General features: G+C 43.5%; 1 protein-coding gene across 3 annotated transcripts in view; it reads right to left on the bottom strand.

Moving 5' to 3' along the window:
- LOC121271312 (GEM interacting protein) overlaps positions 1-21649 on the bottom strand; it is an 88781-nt gene that overhangs the window by 11810 nt on the left and 55322 nt on the right. For all 3 annotated transcript variants that reach the window (XM_041177211.1, XM_041177210.1, XM_041177212.1), the window contains 8 exons: positions 16639-16703; positions 15468-15578; positions 14287-14367; positions 10808-11002; positions 9647-9784; positions 6529-6719; positions 4767-4873; positions 1849-1950 (listed from right to left, as the gene is read on the bottom strand). In XM_041177211.1, the coding sequence (XP_041033145.1) occupies positions 1849-1950; positions 4767-4873; positions 6529-6719; positions 9647-9784; positions 10808-11002; positions 14287-14367; positions 15468-15578; positions 16639-16703 (990 nt within the window). The remainder of the gene's footprint in view (positions 1-1848; positions 1951-4766; positions 4874-6528; positions 6720-9646; positions 9785-10807; positions 11003-14286; positions 14368-15467; positions 15579-16638; positions 16704-21649) is intronic.

The raw sequence follows: 21649 nt of genomic DNA on the forward strand, positions 1-21649 counted from the left end.
TGTGGGGTGTTGTCGGAGATCAGGGGGTCAGTGGTGGTGGGGCGGTGGGGTGGGGGGGGGGGGGGGGGGGGGGGGGAGTCACTTAGGGGGAGGGTCAGGCGTGTTGGAGGTCGAGGTGGTGGGGGGAGTCCCATGAGGTCGATCTGGGTCTTTACAATAGTTACTCAGAAGTTAGAAGAGATTTTAATTCTTCTAACTTTTTGGCGTAACTATTGGTATAAACCTGGCAGAACCATCCGAAGTTTCTGATTTAAACTGCATTTTCGGGTGGTTCCCAGCACACCGCAATTGTCCAGAGGAAGTGGGCACTTCTGAGAAATTGCCGTGCAAGCCCTTATTTGGGAACTTGCCAGAGGAATTCCCCAACACATCTTTGAGGTACCCCTGCAAATCCGATGCTGGGGAACTCGGAAGTTACGGGCTATTGTGTTTACTGCAGCAGTATTCCCATTGTTTCGTAGGGGGGTGGGGACACACATTTGGCAATTTCATCCCATTTTAGTATGAAATCTGCCATCCTGTGGGCCTAAAGATCCCGATGCAGGGGAATTTTATGGTGCAACTTTACAAGTCATTTGTCAAACAGACCAACATTGTCACTGTGATCAGTGCACTCACAGGGTAACCCTAGGCTTTCACTGATCATCCTGTGATCTTCATATCTGAGACGTTACAGGATAATCTCAGTCAGACATAAAACACCTATGCTCCTTTCAAACTGGAATTGGACTCCCTACATCCAATCACAGGCACACATATTTTCTTCCCCTCTCCTAAAGATTCCATGGCTCAGTTGGTAGCATTCTTGCTTCTGAGTCACAAGGTTCCTGGTTCAAGTCCCATTTCAGGACTTGAGCATAAAAATCAAGGCTGACATTTCAGTGCAATATACTGAGGGTGTGCAGCATTTTCAGGGGCGTTGTCTTTCTGATGAGATGTTAAACCGAGATTCCACATCAGCCCTCAGGTGGGCATAAAAATTCCATTGCATTTTTTAATATTTTTGAAGAAGAACAGGATAGTTATCACCGGGTGTCCTGGCCAATATTTATTCCTCAATCAACATCACAAAAACGGATTACCTGGTCTTTATATCATTGCTGGTTGTGGAAGCTTGCTGTGCGCAAAATGGCAGCCGCATTTCCTACATCACAACAGTGACTACATTTCAAAAAGTACTTCATTAGCTGTAAGGCACTTTGAGATGTCCAATGGTCATGAAAAGCACTACATAAATACAAGTCTTTTTACTTTATCTTGCTGGGCTATGGGTTCCACCCTGCAGCTAAGTTTGCATTCCTTATGTTTTATCCCAGGCTGGACTATTTGACAGCAGGAGGTATAATGCTGCCCTTGCTGGAAATGCTTTCCTGATCCCTGCACACAGAGCAGGAGAAGGCTGATTTATTAGCTTGCTAAAGCAAGGGAACTGGGGAGCTATAGGTCAATTGTATTATATCCAACTAGTACAACCTGCCCTGACAGAGAAACAGAGTTAACGTTTCGAGTCTGTATGACTCTTCTTCAGAAGAAGAATCATACAGACTCGAAATGTTAACTCTGTTTCCCTCTCCACAGATGCTGTCAGACCTGCTGAGTTTTTCCAGCATTTTCTGTTTATATTCAGATTTCCAGCATCCACAGTATTTTGCTTTTATCTGCCCTGACTGGGATCAGGTACAGCCCTGAAGCCTATTGGCTCCATAGGGCATGGTATCATGCAGGAGGCAGTGTGCATTAACCCAACGAACCAATGGCGGAAGCTGCCTGAGGCTGGTTATTGAAAACAAAATTCTGTAACTAACTCCCTACAGGTCTCGCTACTGGACTTCTTTCTCTGACACGTACCTGGACTGGACATCGGGGAATCGAAAGAACGTGACTCACTGCTGACTCCAGTGCTTTCTGAATCACTTAAGGCAGGCTTAGACCCGGCTGCGTTACGAAACACTGTAACAGCAACAAAAGGAACATGTAAACTCGGAAGCTGTTCCAGAATCACCATCATTCCCCAGCGTGGAGCTGAGCTGCTGAGGGCATAGTCAGAATGGATAAAAACAAAAAAATTCCTTTCTACCTTAATGTAGTAAAACATCCCAAGATGCTTACACCCACTTCAGCTTCAGTGTTCTCCAAGCACTCTATTCTCAGCTGTACTGAACATACATCTTGCTAAAGCAGCAAGATTTTATGGGATATACAGCACAAAAGGAGGCCATTCAGCCCACTGTGATTGTGTTGGCTCTTTGGCAGAGCTATCCAATTAGGTCCAATCCCTTACTCTTTTCCTTTTAAAGTATATATCCAATTCCCTATTGAAAGTTATGATTGAAAATGCTTCCACCACCCTTTCAGATAGCAAATTTCAGATAACAACTCTGCTTAAGAAAATTTCTCATCTCATTGATTTTTTTTACCGATTATCTTAAATCCAAGTCCTCTGATTACTGAGCCTCCTTTCAGTAGAAACAGTTTCTCCCCATCTACTCCAACAAAATCCCTCAATTTTGAACACCTCTATCAAATTGCCTCTTAAAGTTCTCTTGCTCTAAACAGAGCCACCTTTGCTTCTCTAATCTGCCTACATAACTTAAGTTTCAGATCATTCACTTTTTGTGACATTATGTGGCACTGCAGGATCAGAGAAGCATAGAAAATAGGAGGAGTAGGTCATTCAGCCCTTTGAGCCTGCTCTGCCATTCAGTATGATTATGGCTGATCCTCTATCTCAACGCTGTACTCCTGTGCCCTCCCCATATCTCTTGACGCCTTTAGAGTCTAGTCTAACTATATCCTTCTTAAATGTATTCAGTAACTTGGCCTCCACAGCCTTCTATGGTAGATCGATTAAATTGTACAAAAAAAATTAAGTACATGAAATAAATCAAATCACAAGTTGACAGTGTTGTAGATGCAGGTCACTCAGAAAAGCTGCCTGTAAAACTAGAAATAACAATAACCTTCAAACTCTCTCAATGCCACATTTTTGTTTATGTAAACTACATTTGGCACTGACTGAATTTTCTTTTCTTCGTTCATGGCATGTCGGCATTGCTGGCTCAGCCAGCAATATATTGCCAATCCCTAATTGCCCTTGAGAAGGTGGTGGGTGGCCTGTCTTTTTGAACCACTGCAGTCCATGTGGTGTAGGTACACCCACAGTGCTGTTAGGGAGGGAGTTCAAGGAGTTTGACCCAGCGACAGTGAAGGAACGGCGATATATTTCCAAGTCAGGATGGTGAGTGGCTTGGGGAACTTGAAGGTGGCGGTTTCCCATCTATCTGCTGCCCTTGTCCTTCTAGATAGTAGTGGTCGAGGGTTTGGAAAATGCTGTCTAAGGAGCCTAGTTGATTTCCGGCCGCACATCTTGTAGATGGTGCACACTGCTGCCACTGTCCATCGGTGGAGGAGGGAGTGAATGTTTGTGGATGGGGTCCCAATTGTCTCACATATTTTCCTGTAAGTGTTGTTTTGCCTTGGCCTTGGCTCAATGGGTAGCACTCTTGTCTTTGAATCAGAAGGTTGCGGGTTCCAACCTCACTCCTGGTTTTGAGCCCACGATCCAGGCCAACATTCCTCTGCAGTACTGAGGGAGTAATGTGCAGTCGGAGGGCGAGGCAGTAAGCTGTCCAGCTTTTCTGGTGGATGCCAAAGATCCCATGGCATTTTTCAAAGAGGAGCAGGGGAGTTCTTCGCATGCCCTAGCCAACATACATTCTTGCACCCGATACCACCAAAAACAGACTAACTGGTCATTCATCCCATTTGCTGTTTTTGGGGACCCTGCTGAGCACAAATTGGTTGCTGCACTTAGCCACGTAACAGTGGGCATGTTTCACGGTAACATTGTAATGTGTTTTCAGTGTTTGCCAGCTGTGAATCAGTGGGTAGCACTCTCATCTTTTGACTCAAAAGGTTGTGGGTTCAAAGATTCACTCCAGAGACTCAGGCAGACACAGATGACTGTTGGAAATACCATCTTTCAGATGAGATATTTAAATAAAGTCTGACTGCCCTCTCAAGTGGATACAAATGATCCATTTTGAAAAAGTGCAGAGGAGTTCTCGTGGCCAATATCTATCCCTCATCTAACATCACTGTAAACAGAATAGCCGTTTGTTATCACATTGCCATTTGTGGGACATCGCTGTGCGCAAATTGGTTTCTCTGTTTCCTGTATTAAAACAGTGCTTACACTTTGAAGAAATCACTTCATTGACTGTAGCATTTGGGGTCATTCTGAGATTGTAAAAGGTGGTATATAAATGCAAGGTTTCTTTCATTTTTGAGACTTGAAAGGAGATGGTGAGAGTGCCGGGAGGGAGTGGCAAGGGTGCCAAGGGCAACAAGATGTCCATCAAACTCATCAGTTCTGTTAGAGCTCTACTGCAGTGAATAGGCTCAAACCCAATAGACTGTTTGTCCTATACACCATCCAGCTGATGAGAACTGGACAGTAGCTCTCCCAGCCTGGATGACACGGGTGATGAGTCGGAAGCTGGAGCTGGAGAACACAGACCCCACAAAAGATCCGTTATGTATCTCTCGTCCCCTTAAGCCAAGAGAATCATAAGAGTTTTTGACTGGCTCTGATGAAGAGAAAAACATTTGAAGATTAAGCTGCAAAATTCACAGTAGAGCCTTATTATTTGCAAAGAGGTTTAATCCTTTCTGATTGGTTCCTTCACAGAGCTTTCTTCTTTACCCCCTTCAGAATATATAACACAGGCTTCCCAATTTTTGAAAACCATTCTTCATCAACTTACTGAGTTTGTTTTCACAATCATCTGTGATGTTCAGCAAGTCACCAGAGGATGCTGACGATCGATGGATTAATATGGCACCACTTCTTCTTCTTCCAGTAGGGGAGGACCTAAAAGTTCAAAAAAAACTTACAATTTATCAGTGGGCCAAAACCTTCCTATCAATCCCACCACAGAATCCCAATGGACCAAACCTTAAACCAGGAAGCTGTAGGCCAGTCAGCCTAACATCTGTCATTGGGAAAATGCTACAGATCATTATTACGGAAGAAATAGTAGGACATTTAGAAAAGCTTAATACATACAAACAGAGTCAATATGGTTTTGTAAAAGGGAAATCATGTTTGACAAATTTGCTAGTGTTCTTTGAGGATATAACAAGCAGAGTTGATACACTTACACACATAAACACACACGCACGTGCACACACACACACACACACAAATGGGAATGCAGAGACAGAAATAGACACGTGGAAAGGAACAGACAGGGGAACTGGTAGATGTAGTGTATTTGGATTTCCAGAAGGCATTCGATAAGGCGCCACATAAAAAGTTATTGCACAAGATAAGAGCTCACGGTATCAGGGGTAACGTATTTGCATGGATTGTGGATTGGTTAACATACAGAAGGCAGAGAGTCAGGATTAATGGGTCTTTTTCAGCTTGGAAAGATGTAACTAGTGGAGTGCCACAAGGTTCAGTCCTAGGTCCTCAATTATTTACTATCTATATTAATGACTTGGAGGAGGGGGCAGAGTCTAATGTATCCAAATTTGCTGACGATACAAAAATCGGTGGGAAGGCATGTTGTCATGAGGACATAAGAAATCTGCAAGGGTTGAGTGAGTGGGCAAAAACTTGGCAGATGGAGTTTAATGTTGGAAAGTGTGAGGTCATGCACTTAGGTAGGACTATTATTTAAATGGAGAGAAACTCCAAAAAAGAGGGATCTGGGTGTTCTTTTGCATGAAACACAAAAAGTTAGCAAGCAGGTGCAGCAAATAATTAAGAAGCCAAATGGAATTTTGGCCTGTATTGCTAGGGGGTTGGAGTTTAAAAATGGGGAAGTCTTGTTACAACTGTACAGGGTGTTGGTGAGGCCGCACCTGAAGTACTGTGTACGGTTTTGGACCCCATATTTAGGAAATGATATACTGGCATTGGAGGCTGTTCAAAAGAGATTCCAGGCTGATTCCTGGATGAAGGGGTTGACTTATCAAGAACGGCTAAACAGGTTAGGCCTTTATTCATTAGACTTTAGAAGAATGAGGGGTGATCTCATTGAAAAGTACAAGATTCTGAGGGGGCTTGACAGGGTAGATGTTGAGATGTTTCCACTAGTGGGGGAATCTCGAACAAGGGGACATAGTTACAGAATAAGGGGACATTAATTTAAAACTGAGATGCGAAGGAATTTCTTCTCTCAGAGAACAGTGAATGCCTGGAATTCTCTACCCCGGAGAGTTGTGGGGGCTAGATCACTGAAAGTACTTAAAGAGGAGGTAGATAGATTTTTGAAATATCGGGGAGTTGAGGTCTATGAAGAGCTGGTACGAAAGAGGAGTTGAGGCCTGGGGCAGATCAGCCATGATATTATTGAATGGCGGGGCAGGCTTGAGGGGCCAAATGGCCTACTCCTGCTCCTATTTCTTAATTTCCATTCATTCCCATTTTAGAATCCCAATGGACCAAACATTTCCATTCATTCCCATTCTATTGAATCCAAATGCACTACAACCCATACTTCATTCTGTATCACTCACCTTCTGCTGGGGGTAGCAAACTCCTCGAATTCATAGATCTCCACAGGCAGCATCTTCTTGTTCAGGCTTTGAATAAACTCAAGATATTTCTGGCCGGGCTCATAAGGTTTGATAGTCTCATGCAGGGAGTGAAAGGCAAGTGGCAGCTGTTCGGCCTGCTCCTGCTGCATTTGGAACAGGTTCACAGAGACCTGGTAATACCCATACATGAAAAGGTTAGATTTTACTAATCCAGGACGATGTTCATAGTAATTCGTGATCTATTTTTTCCCAGTGAGTTATCACCTCAATGAGCTATGGGATGTTAATATGAAGAATGGAGCAATTCCCATTTCAGGCACTTAGTGTCATGGAATGATGCACTGTATAGATAGAGTAAAGCTTCCTCTACATTGTCCCATTGAAAACTCCCAGGGCAGGTACAGCACAGGTCAGATACAGAGTGAAACTCTCTCTACACTATCCCAGCAAACACTCCCATTTCAGGTACAGCACGGGTTAGATACAGAGTAAAACTCTCTCTCCACTGTCTCAGCAAATATTCCCCGGGCAAGTACAAAACAGACTAGATACAGAGTAAAGCTCCCTCTACTGTGTGTCATTGAACTTTCCCAGGGCAGGTATATCACAGGTGAGATATGGTGTGAAGCTCCCACTACACAGGTCAGGTACAGCAAGGAGTTAGATACAGATTAAACTGCCTCTACACTGTCCAATCAAATGCTCCCACGGCAGGTTACAAAAGAGAAATTAGAAAGGGAGTAAACTAGCATGAAATGCAAAAATGGATTATGAGAGCTTTTAAAAGTATCTGAAAAGGAAGAGATTAGCAAAAGCAAATGTGGCAAAGACAGGAGAAATTATAATGGGGAATAAGGAAAAGGCAGAACCATTAAACATTTTCTTTCTTCTACTGTGAAGACATACAAAATATATCAGTAAATGTGGGGTCCATGGATCTAATGAGACTGAGAACTTAGAAGTAATTAATATTTGAAAAGAAAATATACTGGAGAATTAATGGGACTGAAAACTAACAAACTGCTGGACCTGACGGCTGCAGAGATAGTGGATGCATTGCTTTTGATCTTTCAGAATTCCTTAGGTTCTAGAATGGATCGGAAGGTAGAAAATATAACCTCACTGTTAGACAATGGGACTAGTCTAAAACTCTTAGAGTCATAGAGTTTTACAGCACGGAAAGAAGCCTCTCAGCTCATCGTGCCCAAGACAGTCTTCAAGCCCCTATCTACTCTAATCCCATTTTCCAGCACTTGGCTCGTAGCCTTGTAGGCTATGGTGTTTCAAGTGTTCATCTAAATATTTCTTAAATGTTGTGAGGGTTCCCACCTCTACCACCTTTTCAGGCAGTGAGTTCACTCTCTGGATGAAAAAAAATTTTCCTCAAATTCCCTCCAAACCTTCTGCCCCTTACCTTAAATCTATGTCCCCTGGTTGTTGACCCCTCCACTAAGGGGAAAACTTTCTTCCTATCTACCCTATCTATGCCCCTCATAATTTTGTACACCTCAATCAAGTCCCCCCTCAGCCTTCTCTGCTCCAAGGGAAACAATCCTAGCCAATCCAGTCTCTCTTTATAGCTGAAATGCTGCAGCCCAGGCAACATCCTGGTGAATCTCCTCTGCACCCTCTCCAGTGCAATCACATCCTTCCTATTGTGTGGTGACCAGAACTGCACACAGTACTCCAGGTGTGGCCTAACTAATGCTTTATACAGCTCCATCATAACTTCCCTGCTCTTGTATTCAGTGCATCGACTAATAAAGGCAAGTATCCCCTATGCCTTCTTAACCGCCTTATCTGCCTGTCCTGCTGCTTTCAAGGATCTATGGACATGCACACCAAGCCCCTATGAATCTGTTGGCATAAGGGGACAAGAGACACATGCAGGGACTGTATTCTCCAGATTCACTTTCCAAATCAGCTCCCATGTCAACCAGCCTGGTTATTTAACTCATTTATTGAAGGGAAATAGTGTTTGACAAATCTCTTGAAGTCTTTTGATGGGGTGGCTAGCAGGGTGGGGGGTCTTGTGGCGCAGTGGTAGCATCCCTACCTCTGGGTTCAGATGGTTGTCCTATGAGGAGAGATTCAGTAGAACGGGCCTTTATCCTCTGGTGTTTAGAAACATGAGAGGTGATCTTTTGAAATGTATACAATTCTTTAAGGTTTTAACAGGGCAGATGCAGAGAAGCTGTAGAGTCTAGAACGTTGAGTTTTAGCCTCAGGACAAGGAGTCAGCCATTTAGGATTGAGATAAGGAGAAATTTCTTCACTCAAAGGGTGCGATCCTTTGGAATTCTCTAACCCATAGGGCATTAGATGCTCAGTTGTTGCATGTATTCAAAATTGAGATCAGATTTTTGGGCACTAAGGGAATCATATGTGGATAAAAGTTCATTCAGCCATGATCGTATATGGTAGAATAGGCTTGAAGGGCTGTATGGCTGACTCCTGCTTCTGTTTTGTATCTTCCTCTTATGTTCTTAAATACAACATGGGTTAAATATAGAATAAATTTCCCCTTACACTGTCCCATCAAACACTGCCTTATGTGTATAGCTCAGCTCTCCTCGAGTGGTGCCTTGAGCCATTATAAGTGTGGTTAACAGCTCAATTTGTTTTACACATTCAGATAACCTCAGATCTGAGCTTACTGCTTTGTTTTGGGTTCAGTGGCCACAAATTAATGTTTTTCCAACCACCAGACTAGCTTTGTAGCTAAATCCCTCCGTTTAGACAGAAAACAGTTACTAGTGGATAAACAAAATGAATTTTCCAGGTGATCGGGTCTGTTTGAATTCAACCTCTCACAGGAGGGCTGGGGAGTAGTCAGTATGGGGCAGGGGGGACACTGGGAGAATGGAAGGATAGAGAGTGAGAGAAGAGGAGGCTCAGAGACAGATAGAATGAGAGAATCAGAAAGGGGCAAGAGTGAGATATTGAGAGTGAGAAAGAGAGAAGATCTGAGAGTGAGACAGTGGAGGAGAGAGAGTTGAATGAGTGATAAGGGTGAAAAGTCGAGGGCTGGAGAGTAAGTGCGCATGAGAGACAGAGAGAGAGAAAGGTAAAGGACAATATTCGTTGAAGACTTCACCTCTTTCAGTATGAGGTCGCCCTGGTCAATGAGTTTATGGAGCTGTGTGATGATCTTCACTTTCATTGCCTCCAGATCCTTGTGTCTGAGGTTGGCCTCGCAAACACAGTTTCTGTAATAGATCTCAGCATCTTGAACCTAGTGGTGGAAGAAAGACACAGAGCTCAGCTCTTTCAGCACTGAAACTCATCCAGATAAATAAGTCCCCAGGGACTGTATGATGTAACTGATTAAAGCAGGGGCTCTTCAGCCATGAGACTGCACACCAGTTGCAGCTTGGCTCAATGCATGCACATCCCCTCTCCAGAAAAGAGAGTTATTTAAAAATCATTGAATCCACCTAGAGGGATAGAGAGAGAAAAAAAAGGGCAACAATTTGCATTTATAAAGAAAATATAGAAAAATGTCCCAAGGTGCTTCATGGAGACATAATCAGACAACCAAACCAAAGAAGCAGATATTATGAAAGGGGGCCAAAGGTCTGGTATTTTGAAGTAAGTTGTAAAAGGAGGAGAGAGGGATGGAGGGGTTTCGGGAGGAATTTCCAGAATGTATGACATGTGGCTGAAGGCACAGTCACCAATGGTGGGGCAAAGTGGGAGGGATGGTGAAATAAGTTGGAGCAGCGACAGACAGAATGGGGAGGGGTAGGAAATCCCAAATTTTCCATGCTACTTGCTCCCAATGATCACCCCATGTGATGTCCCTCAAGACCACCTAACCTGACAACTTCACCGTCTGGGATCACACATGAACAGGGGTTCCCAACCCTGCAGGATTGACCTGGAGTCTCCGGGAATTGAAGCTTAACCTCCGGGACACTGCTAGGACCAAAACCCTGAAGCAAAATAGTTGGGACTTAAAAAAAACTGTGTTTCTTTTTCATTTTCTTTAAACACTTCTGTTTGCTGGTTATAACAATCTTGGTGATGGGGAAAAGGTTTATTTGACTGACATTCAAAGAATCACCCAACTGAGTAAGGAAGAATCTTTGCTTTCTAATTGGCGGTGTTGCCGTTAGGTGGGACATGTTGGCTGACCAATGACGGGAGAGCGGAGGCGGAACACTTGGAGGCAGGAGGTCATGTGATGAAACTCCCAGGAATCCATTCAAGTAAAGCTTGGCAAACCCTTACCCTCTCATGAGGTGCCCTCGCTCACCTTCGATTGTGCCTCGTCCTTTGACCTCCTGCGTTTCTCCAGCTGCTTGCTGGCGCTGCCTGGGTTAGCACCACTCACGCTCAGCGATTGCTGCTCTCCCTCAGCCTTGGCACTCTGCAGTTTCGCCTTTTCAAGATCCTCGCAGCGCTGATGGTACATCTGTTTTGACTTCCTCAGTGCTGTCAGTGCGTCGTTCTGCGGAATGGAACAAGCTCACAGCCTCAGTGACCAGTCGCCTCCCAATACGCACTTTACTCCTTCAGCTTTATTGTCTCTGACACAGCGACTCCTTTTTAACAGGGCATTGGTGAGACCACACCTAGAGTACTGCGTGAACTTTTGAGTCTACTTATTTAAGGAGAAATATACTTGCATCGGAAGCAGTACAAAGAAGGTTCACCAGGTTGATTTCTGGGATGAAGGGGTTGTCTTATGAGGAAATGTTGAGCAGGTTGGGTCTATACTCATTGGAGATTAGAAGAATGAGAGGTGATCTTATTGAAACAGAGAAGATTCTGAGGGAGCTTGACAGGGTAGATGCTGACAGCATGTTTTTCCCTCATGAAGGAATCCAGAGTTAGGGGCACAATTTAAAAATAAGGGGTCACCCAATTAAGACAGAGATGAGGAGGAATTTCTTTTTTCAGAGGGTCATTAATCTCTGGAATTCCCTACCTCAGAATGCATGGAGGCTGAGTCATTGAATATGTTCAAGGCTGAGTTGGACAGATTTTGATCTACAACGGAGTCAAGGGTTATGGAAAGTGGAGTTGAAACCACAGTCTGATCAGCCATGATCTTATTGAATAGTGGAGCAGGCTCGAGGGGCCTAATCCTGCTCCTATTTCTTATGTCCTTAAAGGATTGTTCTGGTCACTGCTAAGTTGGTCTGCAGGTTTGAGCAATCTCACTTTTATATAAATCTTATCACATCTTCAGAACATCCAAAGCATTTTTCTAACTGCAGTCACTATTCTATTTTAGGAAATGCCACAGCCAATGAGCAGCCCAGACACAGTTAATGATTAGTTCATCAGGCTTTAGCTGTTGTTGGTTAGAGAACTCCCCCTGCTTATTAAACCGTCTCTTGGGATATTTAACATCCACTTGAGAGAACAGCTGGGACCTCATCTGCGGTGTTACATTCACAGCACAGAAACCGGTCACTCATCCCAACAGGTCGTGCTGGCATTTATGCTCCGCACCAGCCTCCTCCCATCTTACGTCATCCCAGCCCATCAGCATATCCTTCTCCCAGGAGAAGACTAAATGGCCCGGTGAGCCTGCTCCATCATTCAATACGATCATGGCTAATCAAGTGCTTCAACTCCACTTTCCCGCTTGCTCCCCACGTCCCTTGATTCCCTGAAAGAACAAAAATCTGTCTATCCCAGCCTTAAATGCATTCAACAATGGAGCATCCACAATCCTCTGGGGTAGAGAACTCCAAAGATTCACAACCCTTTGAGTGAATAAATTTTTCCTCATCTCAGTCCTAAATGATTGGCCCCTTAACCTGAGACTGTGCTCTCGTGTTTTAGACTCCCCAACCAGCCGGAACAATCTCTCAGTGTCTACCCTATCAAGTCCCTTCAAAATTCAAGATCGCCTCTCATTCTTCTAAACTCCCTCTTATGTTTATTAAGCTTCCCCTGAAATGAATTTATACTATTTGCCTCAACTAATCCTTATGGGAGCGAGTTCCAAATTTTAACCACCTGCTAGATAGATTTTCCCTATCTAGTTAGTTAGGGAGGAATCCTGTGTGGGTGGGGGGAATCCCATGGATGTGGTCAGAGGTATGGAAATACCATGCGGGGGTGGTTAGTTAGTGGTTGGGAGGGGAGGGGGGTGGGGGAGCGAGTTCCCTGGTGGGGGGGGTGGTTGGGTGTGTGTGGGGAGTCCCGTAGAGGTTCGGGGCTCTGGGGCAGCACCGTGGGGGGAGAAGAGGGTGATCTGTTTGGGTCTTTACAATAATTACCCAGAAGTTAGAAGAGGTTTTAATTCTTCTAACTTGCTCTGAGTAACTATTGGTGTAACCCTGTCGGAACCATCCGAAATTTGCTATTTAAATCACATTTTCGGATGGTTCCCGGCATAGAGCAATTGCCCAGAGGAAGTTTGCACTTCTGGGCAATTGGTGTACAAGATCTTTCCTGTGAAGTTCCGAGAGGGGTTCCCCAGCTCACCTTTGGATACCCATCCCCTAATCTGATGCTGGGGAGCTCGGAGGTTACAGCCCCAGACCTGTTCCGCGCAGCACCTGTTATTACAGTTCCACGGGACAAGACTAATCTTTAGTCCCTTCTCTACATCTACCTTAACAAACCCTTTCTTAAACTTAAAGACCTCTTTCAGGTCAGCCCTCAGGTTCCTCTTTTCTAGAGCAAAGAGCCCCAGCCTGTTCAATATTACCAGAAATGCATAAATTCTCAGTTCTGGCATCATTCTTGTAAAATCTCTGTTCCACCTCATCCAGTGCCTTCACGTTCTTTTTATAAGCTGGAGAGCACAACTGTTGACAGTACTCCTAGTGTAAGTTTAGCATGTCTGTTTTTCAATTCTCGCTTTCTGGAAACGAGCCCCAGTGCTTTGTTTTTATTAACCTGTGTCTGACTTTTTGTGTTTAGAGTACCCCAAAGCCCTCTGCTCTTGTAGACCATTAAGGTCAATTTTCTGAGGAGTATGGGCTTCTTTAATCTTCCAGCTAAAACGTATCACCTCACACTAATCCATAATGAAGTTCATTTGCTAATTGTATACCTATTCTGCGAGTTTCTTAATGTTACTGAGTACCATGTCACAATCCCACTCTGTAGTAACCACACCCCAAATTTGATTCTGTCCACAAATTTTGAAATTGTACCTCTGATTCCCAAAGCCAAATCGTCTATATAAATGAACAACAGTGGTACAAACACTGATCCTCCTAGAGTACTGCTTTTCGACTCCGATCTAAAAATGGAATCTCTGACAGTCCCTCAGTACCACACTGGGGTCAGCTTAGGATTCCTGCTCAAGTCTCTGGAGTGGGACATGAACCCACAGCTTTTTGAGTCAGAGGTGAGAGCACTCCCAACCGAGCCAAACTAAGTGCAACGAGTTAATTCTCCGCTGTTCCTTGGTGCCATCCTGCACGCTAGACATTGGCTCTTAACCTGGATGATTCAATTGACACCAGTGGTCCCATCTGTGTTGAGTTATTTGATCTTGGGGTGAGTGGGCACTGCAGGAACAGACTTACCTACTGAGCCCATGAAGGAGCAATGCTCTCTTTAATTAGTAGGTTTCTCCCTATAAGTATAACTGACCCAAGTGCTGTTTGGGGGACAGGGTTTCCACTCTAATAGGCAGTGCTAACTGTAGGGTACAAATTTGTGCACATCAAATAAAATTGCTGACTTGTCCACGACACAGCCTGCAGGCACACTCCCAGGCACAGCTTGGATGGCCTACTTTGCCAACGGTGTTTCACTTACCATCTTACGTTGCTCCTTCTGCCATTGCTCCTTAAAGTCCCGTCTTTGCTTCTCCAGTTCGTTTTTTCTTGACATCAAAGGCTGTTAACAGAACAAAGGGGAGAACCATTTTTTTTTAATAAGAAAAAGTGCAGCTTGCTCAAGGAATCAACGGGTAAACATAATGCAACAATAATGGAGTTAACTAATCATAGCATCAATCTCTCAATTAGTCTACAACATAGAATGGAATGGTTGCAGCACAAAAGGAGGCCATTTGGCCTATCAAGCACATGCCAGCTCCCTGCAAGAGCACTTTAGCTTAGTCCCACACCCCTGCCCTTTCCCTGTAGCCCTGCAATTTTTGTTTTTCTTTTCAGGTGATTATCCAATTCCCTAATCAAAGCCACAACTGAATCTCCCTCCACCGCCCTCTCAGGAAGTGCATTTCAGACCCAGTGATGGAGAGCTTTGAGAGCCAGAGGCCCAATGTCACCTGTTCTCGCTACACTCACCATATCACCTCTCAAATTACTCATATACTCTACCCCAAAATGTCTTTTTCTGAATAACTTGAATTCGACACAAGAACAGGCCAGGACTCTTTTTGTTCTATAAAACAGAAGTGTTTAAATAGAGGATTTTAAAAGTATGAAGAGGTTTGATAGAGTAGACTTGGAGTAAATGTTTCTACTTGTGAGATTGGAAGTCCAAATCTAGAAGTCAGAACTATAAGATATAACAAATAAATCCAGTGAGGAATTCAGGAGAAACTACATTACTCAGAGAAGTGGTTAAGATGTGGAACTCATTACCACAAGGCGTAGATGAGGCGAATAGCATGATGTAATTAAGGGGAAGCTAGATCAGTTGATGAGGAAGAAAGGAATAAAAGGAAATGCTATTAGGAGGAAAAAACAGCTCAAAATGTTCAAATCCCAGTAAAAATCAGTAATACTGGGGTTCCAATTTAAGACCAGTTTGGATAAGTTTTTCTGGTACCCTTCATTTCCAGGTTTTATTGTCTTTTCCTTTCGGAAGCCCTTGTGCAGCATAAACACTGGCATGGGCCATTTGGACTAAATTCTGTGCTGTAAATTCTATTTGAAAGGCTCAGGCAACGAACGACACAGTGATACGAGACCATCTGTCCAAACTTGGAGAAATACAGTACAAGTGAAGCTAGTCACCAAAGCGCTCACCTGAATGTATTTATTGTGCTGCAATGAATTCCTGGTATTAATTATCCTCTGTCCATGTTGGATGTCATGCTGAAGGGCCATTGTATAGATGTATCGAAAAGGCATGAATTTCTGTAGGAACAAGGAGGTGTTGAGTCATCTGTAAGCATCATAATCACTCCCTATAAGTTCTAGAATCTCTGATTTGTCACAGGAGCTGTGCATGTTATCCAGGCTGACGCTTCAATGCAGCTAGGGGATGTAGTGGTAATGTCACTAGACCAGTACACCTGAGCCCCAGGCTATTGTTCTGGGGACTTGGGTTCAAATCTCGCCACGGCAGCTGGTGGGATTTAAATTTAGTTAATAACTCTGGAATATAAAGCTAGTCTTAGTAATGGTGACCATGACAACTATCATTAGTTGTTGTAAAAACCCATCGGGTTCACTAGTGCTTAGGGAAGGAGATCTGCAATGCTTTTCCGGTCTGACCTTCATGTGACTCCAGACCCACAGCAACGTGGTTGACTCTTAACTGCCCTCTGAAATGGCCTGGCAAGCCACGGACCAAATGCTGGAAAGTGGTGGGATTTGGCTGGGTGGTTCGTTTTCCAGCCAGCGCAGCCACAATGGGCCAAGTGGCCTCTTTCTGTGCCATAAACCTTCTATGATTCTAAGCCATTCAGTTCAAGGGCAATTAGGTAAGGGCAACAAATGCTGACCTTGCTAATGATGCCCACAGCCCATGAAAGAATAAAGAAAAAAAAAAGTGCTGAAAGAATGCTGTGGTTTAACAGCAGTAGGACCTGATTGAAAGGGGACAGTTGAGTGACACAACTCTTATGGAACATGCTGTTATTAAGCAGTTTTGCAGTGGAGGTGGGGGTGGAGGCAGAGTGGGGCGGCGGGGGGGTGTTATACACCATCTACTACACTGGGTCCCAAAACTGGCCCTCAAACTCAAATCTAAGTTCAGACCTAATCAGGATAGACATGCTGAAGGTCCTGTGCAGGCCTGGCCTCATCAAGAAAGAAGTTCAAGGTTGTACAATGAATTAAAATTTGAAGTTTGGCTAATCTGCTGTTTAGTCACATCACAAGACCCCACAAACAGCATTGAGACTAATGGTCAGTTCATTTAGTCTTGGTGCAATTAAATGAGGGAGGAATGTTGGACCATGGAACATCTTACCTCATGGCTGATCAAACCCTTAGTCACTTCAGCCATCCTAGTTATGTTCTTCGAGAATTCAATCTCTGTAAAACAAGGGCGTCGTTAGGAGAATCATGTCACTTGAAGACATTTGCATCCATATCTGTTCTAGAGTTATACTCCAAGGAGAGAATGGGGCCTAGGATGGAGTCAGAAGTACGTATAAGAGGGCAGATAGCTCTGCAACTCAGAGCCAACAGCATAGGAAAGAGCCAGAAAAAATACAAATGTAAGAAGACATACAGCTCACCAATATTACATTAAATTTTCAGGACAGCAACAGGCCACTTGGCACGACTAGACTGTGCCATGTTTAGCTCCACGTGCACCTCCTCCAGCCTTACCAGCATATCCTTGATTTCCTTATGTGGGGAGATAGTGGTTTAGTGATAAAGTCACTGGACGAGTAATCCAGAGGCCCTGGTTATGCTCTGGAACATGGGTTCAAATTCCACCATGGCAGCTGGTGCAATTTAAATTCAATTAATAACCTGGAATTGAAAGCTAGCCTGAGTAATGGTGACCATGAAGTGATCATCGATTGGTGTACAAACCCATCTGATTCACTAATGTCCTTTAGGGAAGGAAACCTGCCGTCCTTACCTGGTCTGGCCTACATGTGACTCCAGCCCCACAGCAATGTGGTTGGCTCTGAAATGGCTGAGCAAGCCACTCAGTCAAGTGCAATTAGGGATGGGCAATAAATAAAAACAAAAAAACTGCAGATGCTGGAAATCCAAAACAAAAACAGAATTACCTGGAAAAAGTCAGCAGGTCTGGCAGCATCGGCGGAGAAGAAGAGAGTTGACGTTTTGTGTCCTCATGACCCTTCAACTGATTCTGTTGAAGGGTCATGAGGACTCGAAACATCAACTCTTTTCTTCTCAGACGATGCTGCCAGACCTGCTGAGTTTTTCCAGGTAATTCTGTTTTTGTTATGGACAATAAATGCTGGCTTTGCTAGCAACGCCCACATCCCATGAAAGAATAAAGACTTCCTCCCTCACATACCCCTTAAAAGCATCAGGAATATTCACCAAATGATTGAGCCACACAGGGCAGAAGGCACCAGCTTTCATCCCTGATCTGTGTCACATTACTGATCTCATTTGTGTAGACAATGGACAGAATTTTAACTTAAAAAAAGGTTTTGGGTTGGGTTTGTGGGGGTGGGGTGGGGAGAGGGGACAGTGGCGGGAAAAAAGATTGAAAATAGGATAAAAGGTGGGGATGAAATAATGAATAAAAATAATAAAAATAAGTGGATAAAAAATAAAAATTAAAAAATAAAAGTTAAGAAATGAGAATGAAAATTAAAAAAAATGGGATTAAAAAGGGGGTGAGGACGGAGGACAGAGTTCCTGGTCTGAAGTTGTTGAACTCAGTGTTAAGTCCGGAAGGCTGTGAAGTGCCTAATCGGAAGATGAGGTGCTGTTTCCCACCACCGTCCGCTCCCCCCACCCCCACAAGGACCATCTGTCACTAGTTCATGTTATTTCCAGAGGACCCTTGTCCTGCTATTATCACATTCTGCTTTCTGATCTTAATGCCACCATCAGCACCTCCTTTAGCCAATATCACGACCATTAACACCCCTTTGTCCTTTTGTCTATGACATCTCTGGCAATCTCTCCTTTGCCTCCACCTATCACTGGTCATCTATCCAGCTTCACCTGCTCCACCCCCCTTAAACAGTATAAATTTCATTACATTTTTACATCTCTTTAGCACTGAAGAGCCAAAAGGACTTGAAATGTTAACTCTTTTTTCTCTCTCTCTCTCTCTCTCCACAGATACTGTTAGACCTGCTGAGTTTTTCCAGCATTTTCTGCTTTTGTTTCAGATTTCCAGCATCCGCAGTGTTTTGCTTTACCAGAACTCTATCATTCTGGCTGTTAGCATCCATTGCAAATACAATGCACTGGGCTGCTTTGGCAAGTTAGTTATTAGTGACCTGTTTGATTCTACTGTCTGCTGCAGGTCGGGAGAGGTGTTAGATAAGCCCTTCTGTGAGCAGCTCCCCTCATTAGTTCTAAGAGGCCCAGCAGCTGCTTATCCTGATTCTTCAGGCTGCTCCTCCAGCATGCTACTCATTCCTCCAAAGGAGTAAAGGGAAAGGGGAATCCAAAATAAGCAGCGAGTTCTTAGTGAGGGTAAGTAAAGGCAAAAAAAAAAATCAAAGAAGCAAACTGAAAGCTCAAAACTACATTGGAAATCCACCATTCATAAAGACATAGAGATCATAAAGGCCCAGATTTTATAGTAAAAGCACTGTCATCACTATACTGAAGGTGACAGTAACTTCTGTAGTCTGCACACATGCTGTTAAATGCAGAAATAAGCTGTGAGTGTTTCTGCACTTCTCCAGAGAGCGCACTGATGAAGTTCCCCACCCCCAGATTGCAACCAAGTGGAAATTAGTGAATTGACAAGAACTTGCCCTTTTACCCTGTTAGTCTCACTGTAATAACACTTACAACAAGCTACAACTTGTTGAATGAGATGTAACTGGGTTTTGAACAACCTCACTAACCCTGAAAAACTGATTTCATATTTGTGGAATGTCAACCTACTCCATTATGAAAAGAATTCCACACATTCCAAAAAAATTTTTAGGTTTATGATATTTCAATTTCTATTTTAATCTTGTGTGTGTCATTTAGTTCACTCTATAAAAATGTGGATTCAAAGTGAAGGGATGATCTGTGCATTTTACTTCCTGTTTTGATATCTGTGAGAACACTTCAATGTGATTGGCTACTTGCCCTGCTTGATGACATCACTATTGCTGGAAACCAGGAGATTCCCTTGACATGATTCTAATTTCAAAGTGATATCAGGAAAGTGGAATCCAGGCTACAGAGATCACTAGATTTTCGTGGGCAGCCGTCATTTTGCAGCTGACTGGGAAATCTAGGCCAATTATTTCATTGTCTCTTTAAGTTCAGCTTCTAGCCATGTCCATCAGTTTGTGTTTGCAATGCTGGCTGGAATACTCAATGAAAACTGTGCTGGGATCATATAACCTCATCGGACCCCTACATATATTTTTCAAGACCTTAAAAGTACTAACTTGATTTCAAAACACTTTGGGGCATCCTGAAGTTGTGGAAGGTGCTACACAAATATGTTATTTTTTTGTTCATGATGCATCCTTTGCTTTCTGGTCGGTGCACTTTGTAAACTCAGTCAGCTGCAGAGTAAGAATAGCGGCCAACAAACACAAAAATGTTTTTCACAAATTTAACCAAATGCCTGCCTATTCCTGCTGTGTGGGTTGGGTTAAAATCAGGTCTAAAGTCTCCCCTCATAACTCAGACCTTTTTGCACTTCTGTGCCTTTAAGGCATGAATATCTAATCAGTGACCAGAATTGGACCCAATGTACATGGTTTGGTCTGACCAGAGCCCTGTGTAGATTGATCATTGCCTCCTCTGAATTGTATTCTCCTACATTTGATTCTGACACTATTGGCTTTGTTCATTACTGCTCTACATGCTGGTCTGAAAAGTCATTCACGCCCATTTTCAGTGGCCTTAATGAATGGGCGAGGGAACAACGTGACAATAGTCCTGTTGCATCAATGGGTTTGACCGGTGAACTATTGACACTAATGCACCCCAAAATCATAGTGTGGAGCAGTTTTAGCTAGCCAAGAGCTCAATGAAGAACCTATGGTGAGTCTGGAGTCGGAGGCAGTCAGGGTGGTTGGGCCACTGTAGAAACATACAGAAATAAACGACTTGCCGGTGTTTGTGTAACACAAGCTCCAATGGGCTTTTGCCCAAGTTGGTAGATGAATCCTCCACAATGAGCACAGGAATTGCCTTTGCCAATCTAAATTGGGGCTGTACTGCTTCCAGTTGTCCGCCAAGATGCTTGAAAGCAGGATAGTCCATTGTGGTATTGGCCATGTCACCACTGCGTAACAGCCACCTGTTACAGACTCTGGCACGTAATGTTGAATTCTTCAGCACCCATTTCTCACCCAAGAGGAAAAAGAGATTGTTCGATTGACTCCCAGCACATTGATTCCTGGTTCTATTTCAATTTCATCCTTAGTTTTTACAACACCCATCATAGAGTATGTGAGCAGTCTATAGAGAATACATACTGTCTAGCGAATGCATGCTGTAAATAAAGAATGTGTACCATCTATAGAGAATGCATGCAGTCTATAGAGTATGTGTGCATTCTATAGAGAACCTGCAGTTATAGAGTATGGGTGCATTCTATAGACAACACATATAGTCTATAGGGAATGTGTTCGGTCAAAAGAGTATACATGCGGTCAATAGAGAATGTGTGCGGTCTACACAGAGTGCATGCGGTGCGTAGAGAATGCATTCAGTCTATAGAGAATGCATGCGGTCTACAGAGTATCAGTATGGGCTATAGAGAATGCATATGGTCTATAGAGTATGGGTGCTGTATATAAAGAATGCATGCAACCTATCGCGTATGGGTATGATCTATAGAGGATGCATGCTGTTTGTAAAGAATGCATGCAGTCTATAGAGAATGCACGCAGTCTATAGAGAATGCACGCAGTCTATAGAATATGGGTACAGTCTATAGAGTATGGGTACAGTCTATAGAGTATGGGTACAGTCTATAGAGTATGGGTACAGTCTATAGAGTATGGGTACAGTCTATAGAGTATGGGTACAGTCTATAGAGAATGCATGCGGTCTATAGAGTATGCGTGTGATCTGTTTGTCCTGCCTATATTTTTCACTTTACATTTGTCTATATTAAACATCATCTGCCATTGCTCAGCCCACCTCATTCTGTAATTATTGAGCTGCTCCCTCAGATTTGACAGCCCTTCCCAGTTTGGTGCCTTGTGCAAATTTCGCCACGTTCCATTGAGTTGCTGAATCATATAAATTATAAATAATTGCAGTTCTGACGTTGTACCCTAGGGCAGCTCACACAGAAATAGTGTGTCTAACCTCAGTCAATTTAATTTAGAGCTAGCGTAAACCCA

This window comes from Carcharodon carcharias, chromosome 30 (genome assembly GCF_017639515.1).
Source record: "Carcharodon carcharias isolate sCarCar2 chromosome 30, sCarCar2.pri, whole genome shotgun sequence".
Classification (NCBI taxonomy): Eukaryota; Metazoa; Chordata; class Chondrichthyes; order Lamniformes; family Lamnidae; genus Carcharodon; species Carcharodon carcharias.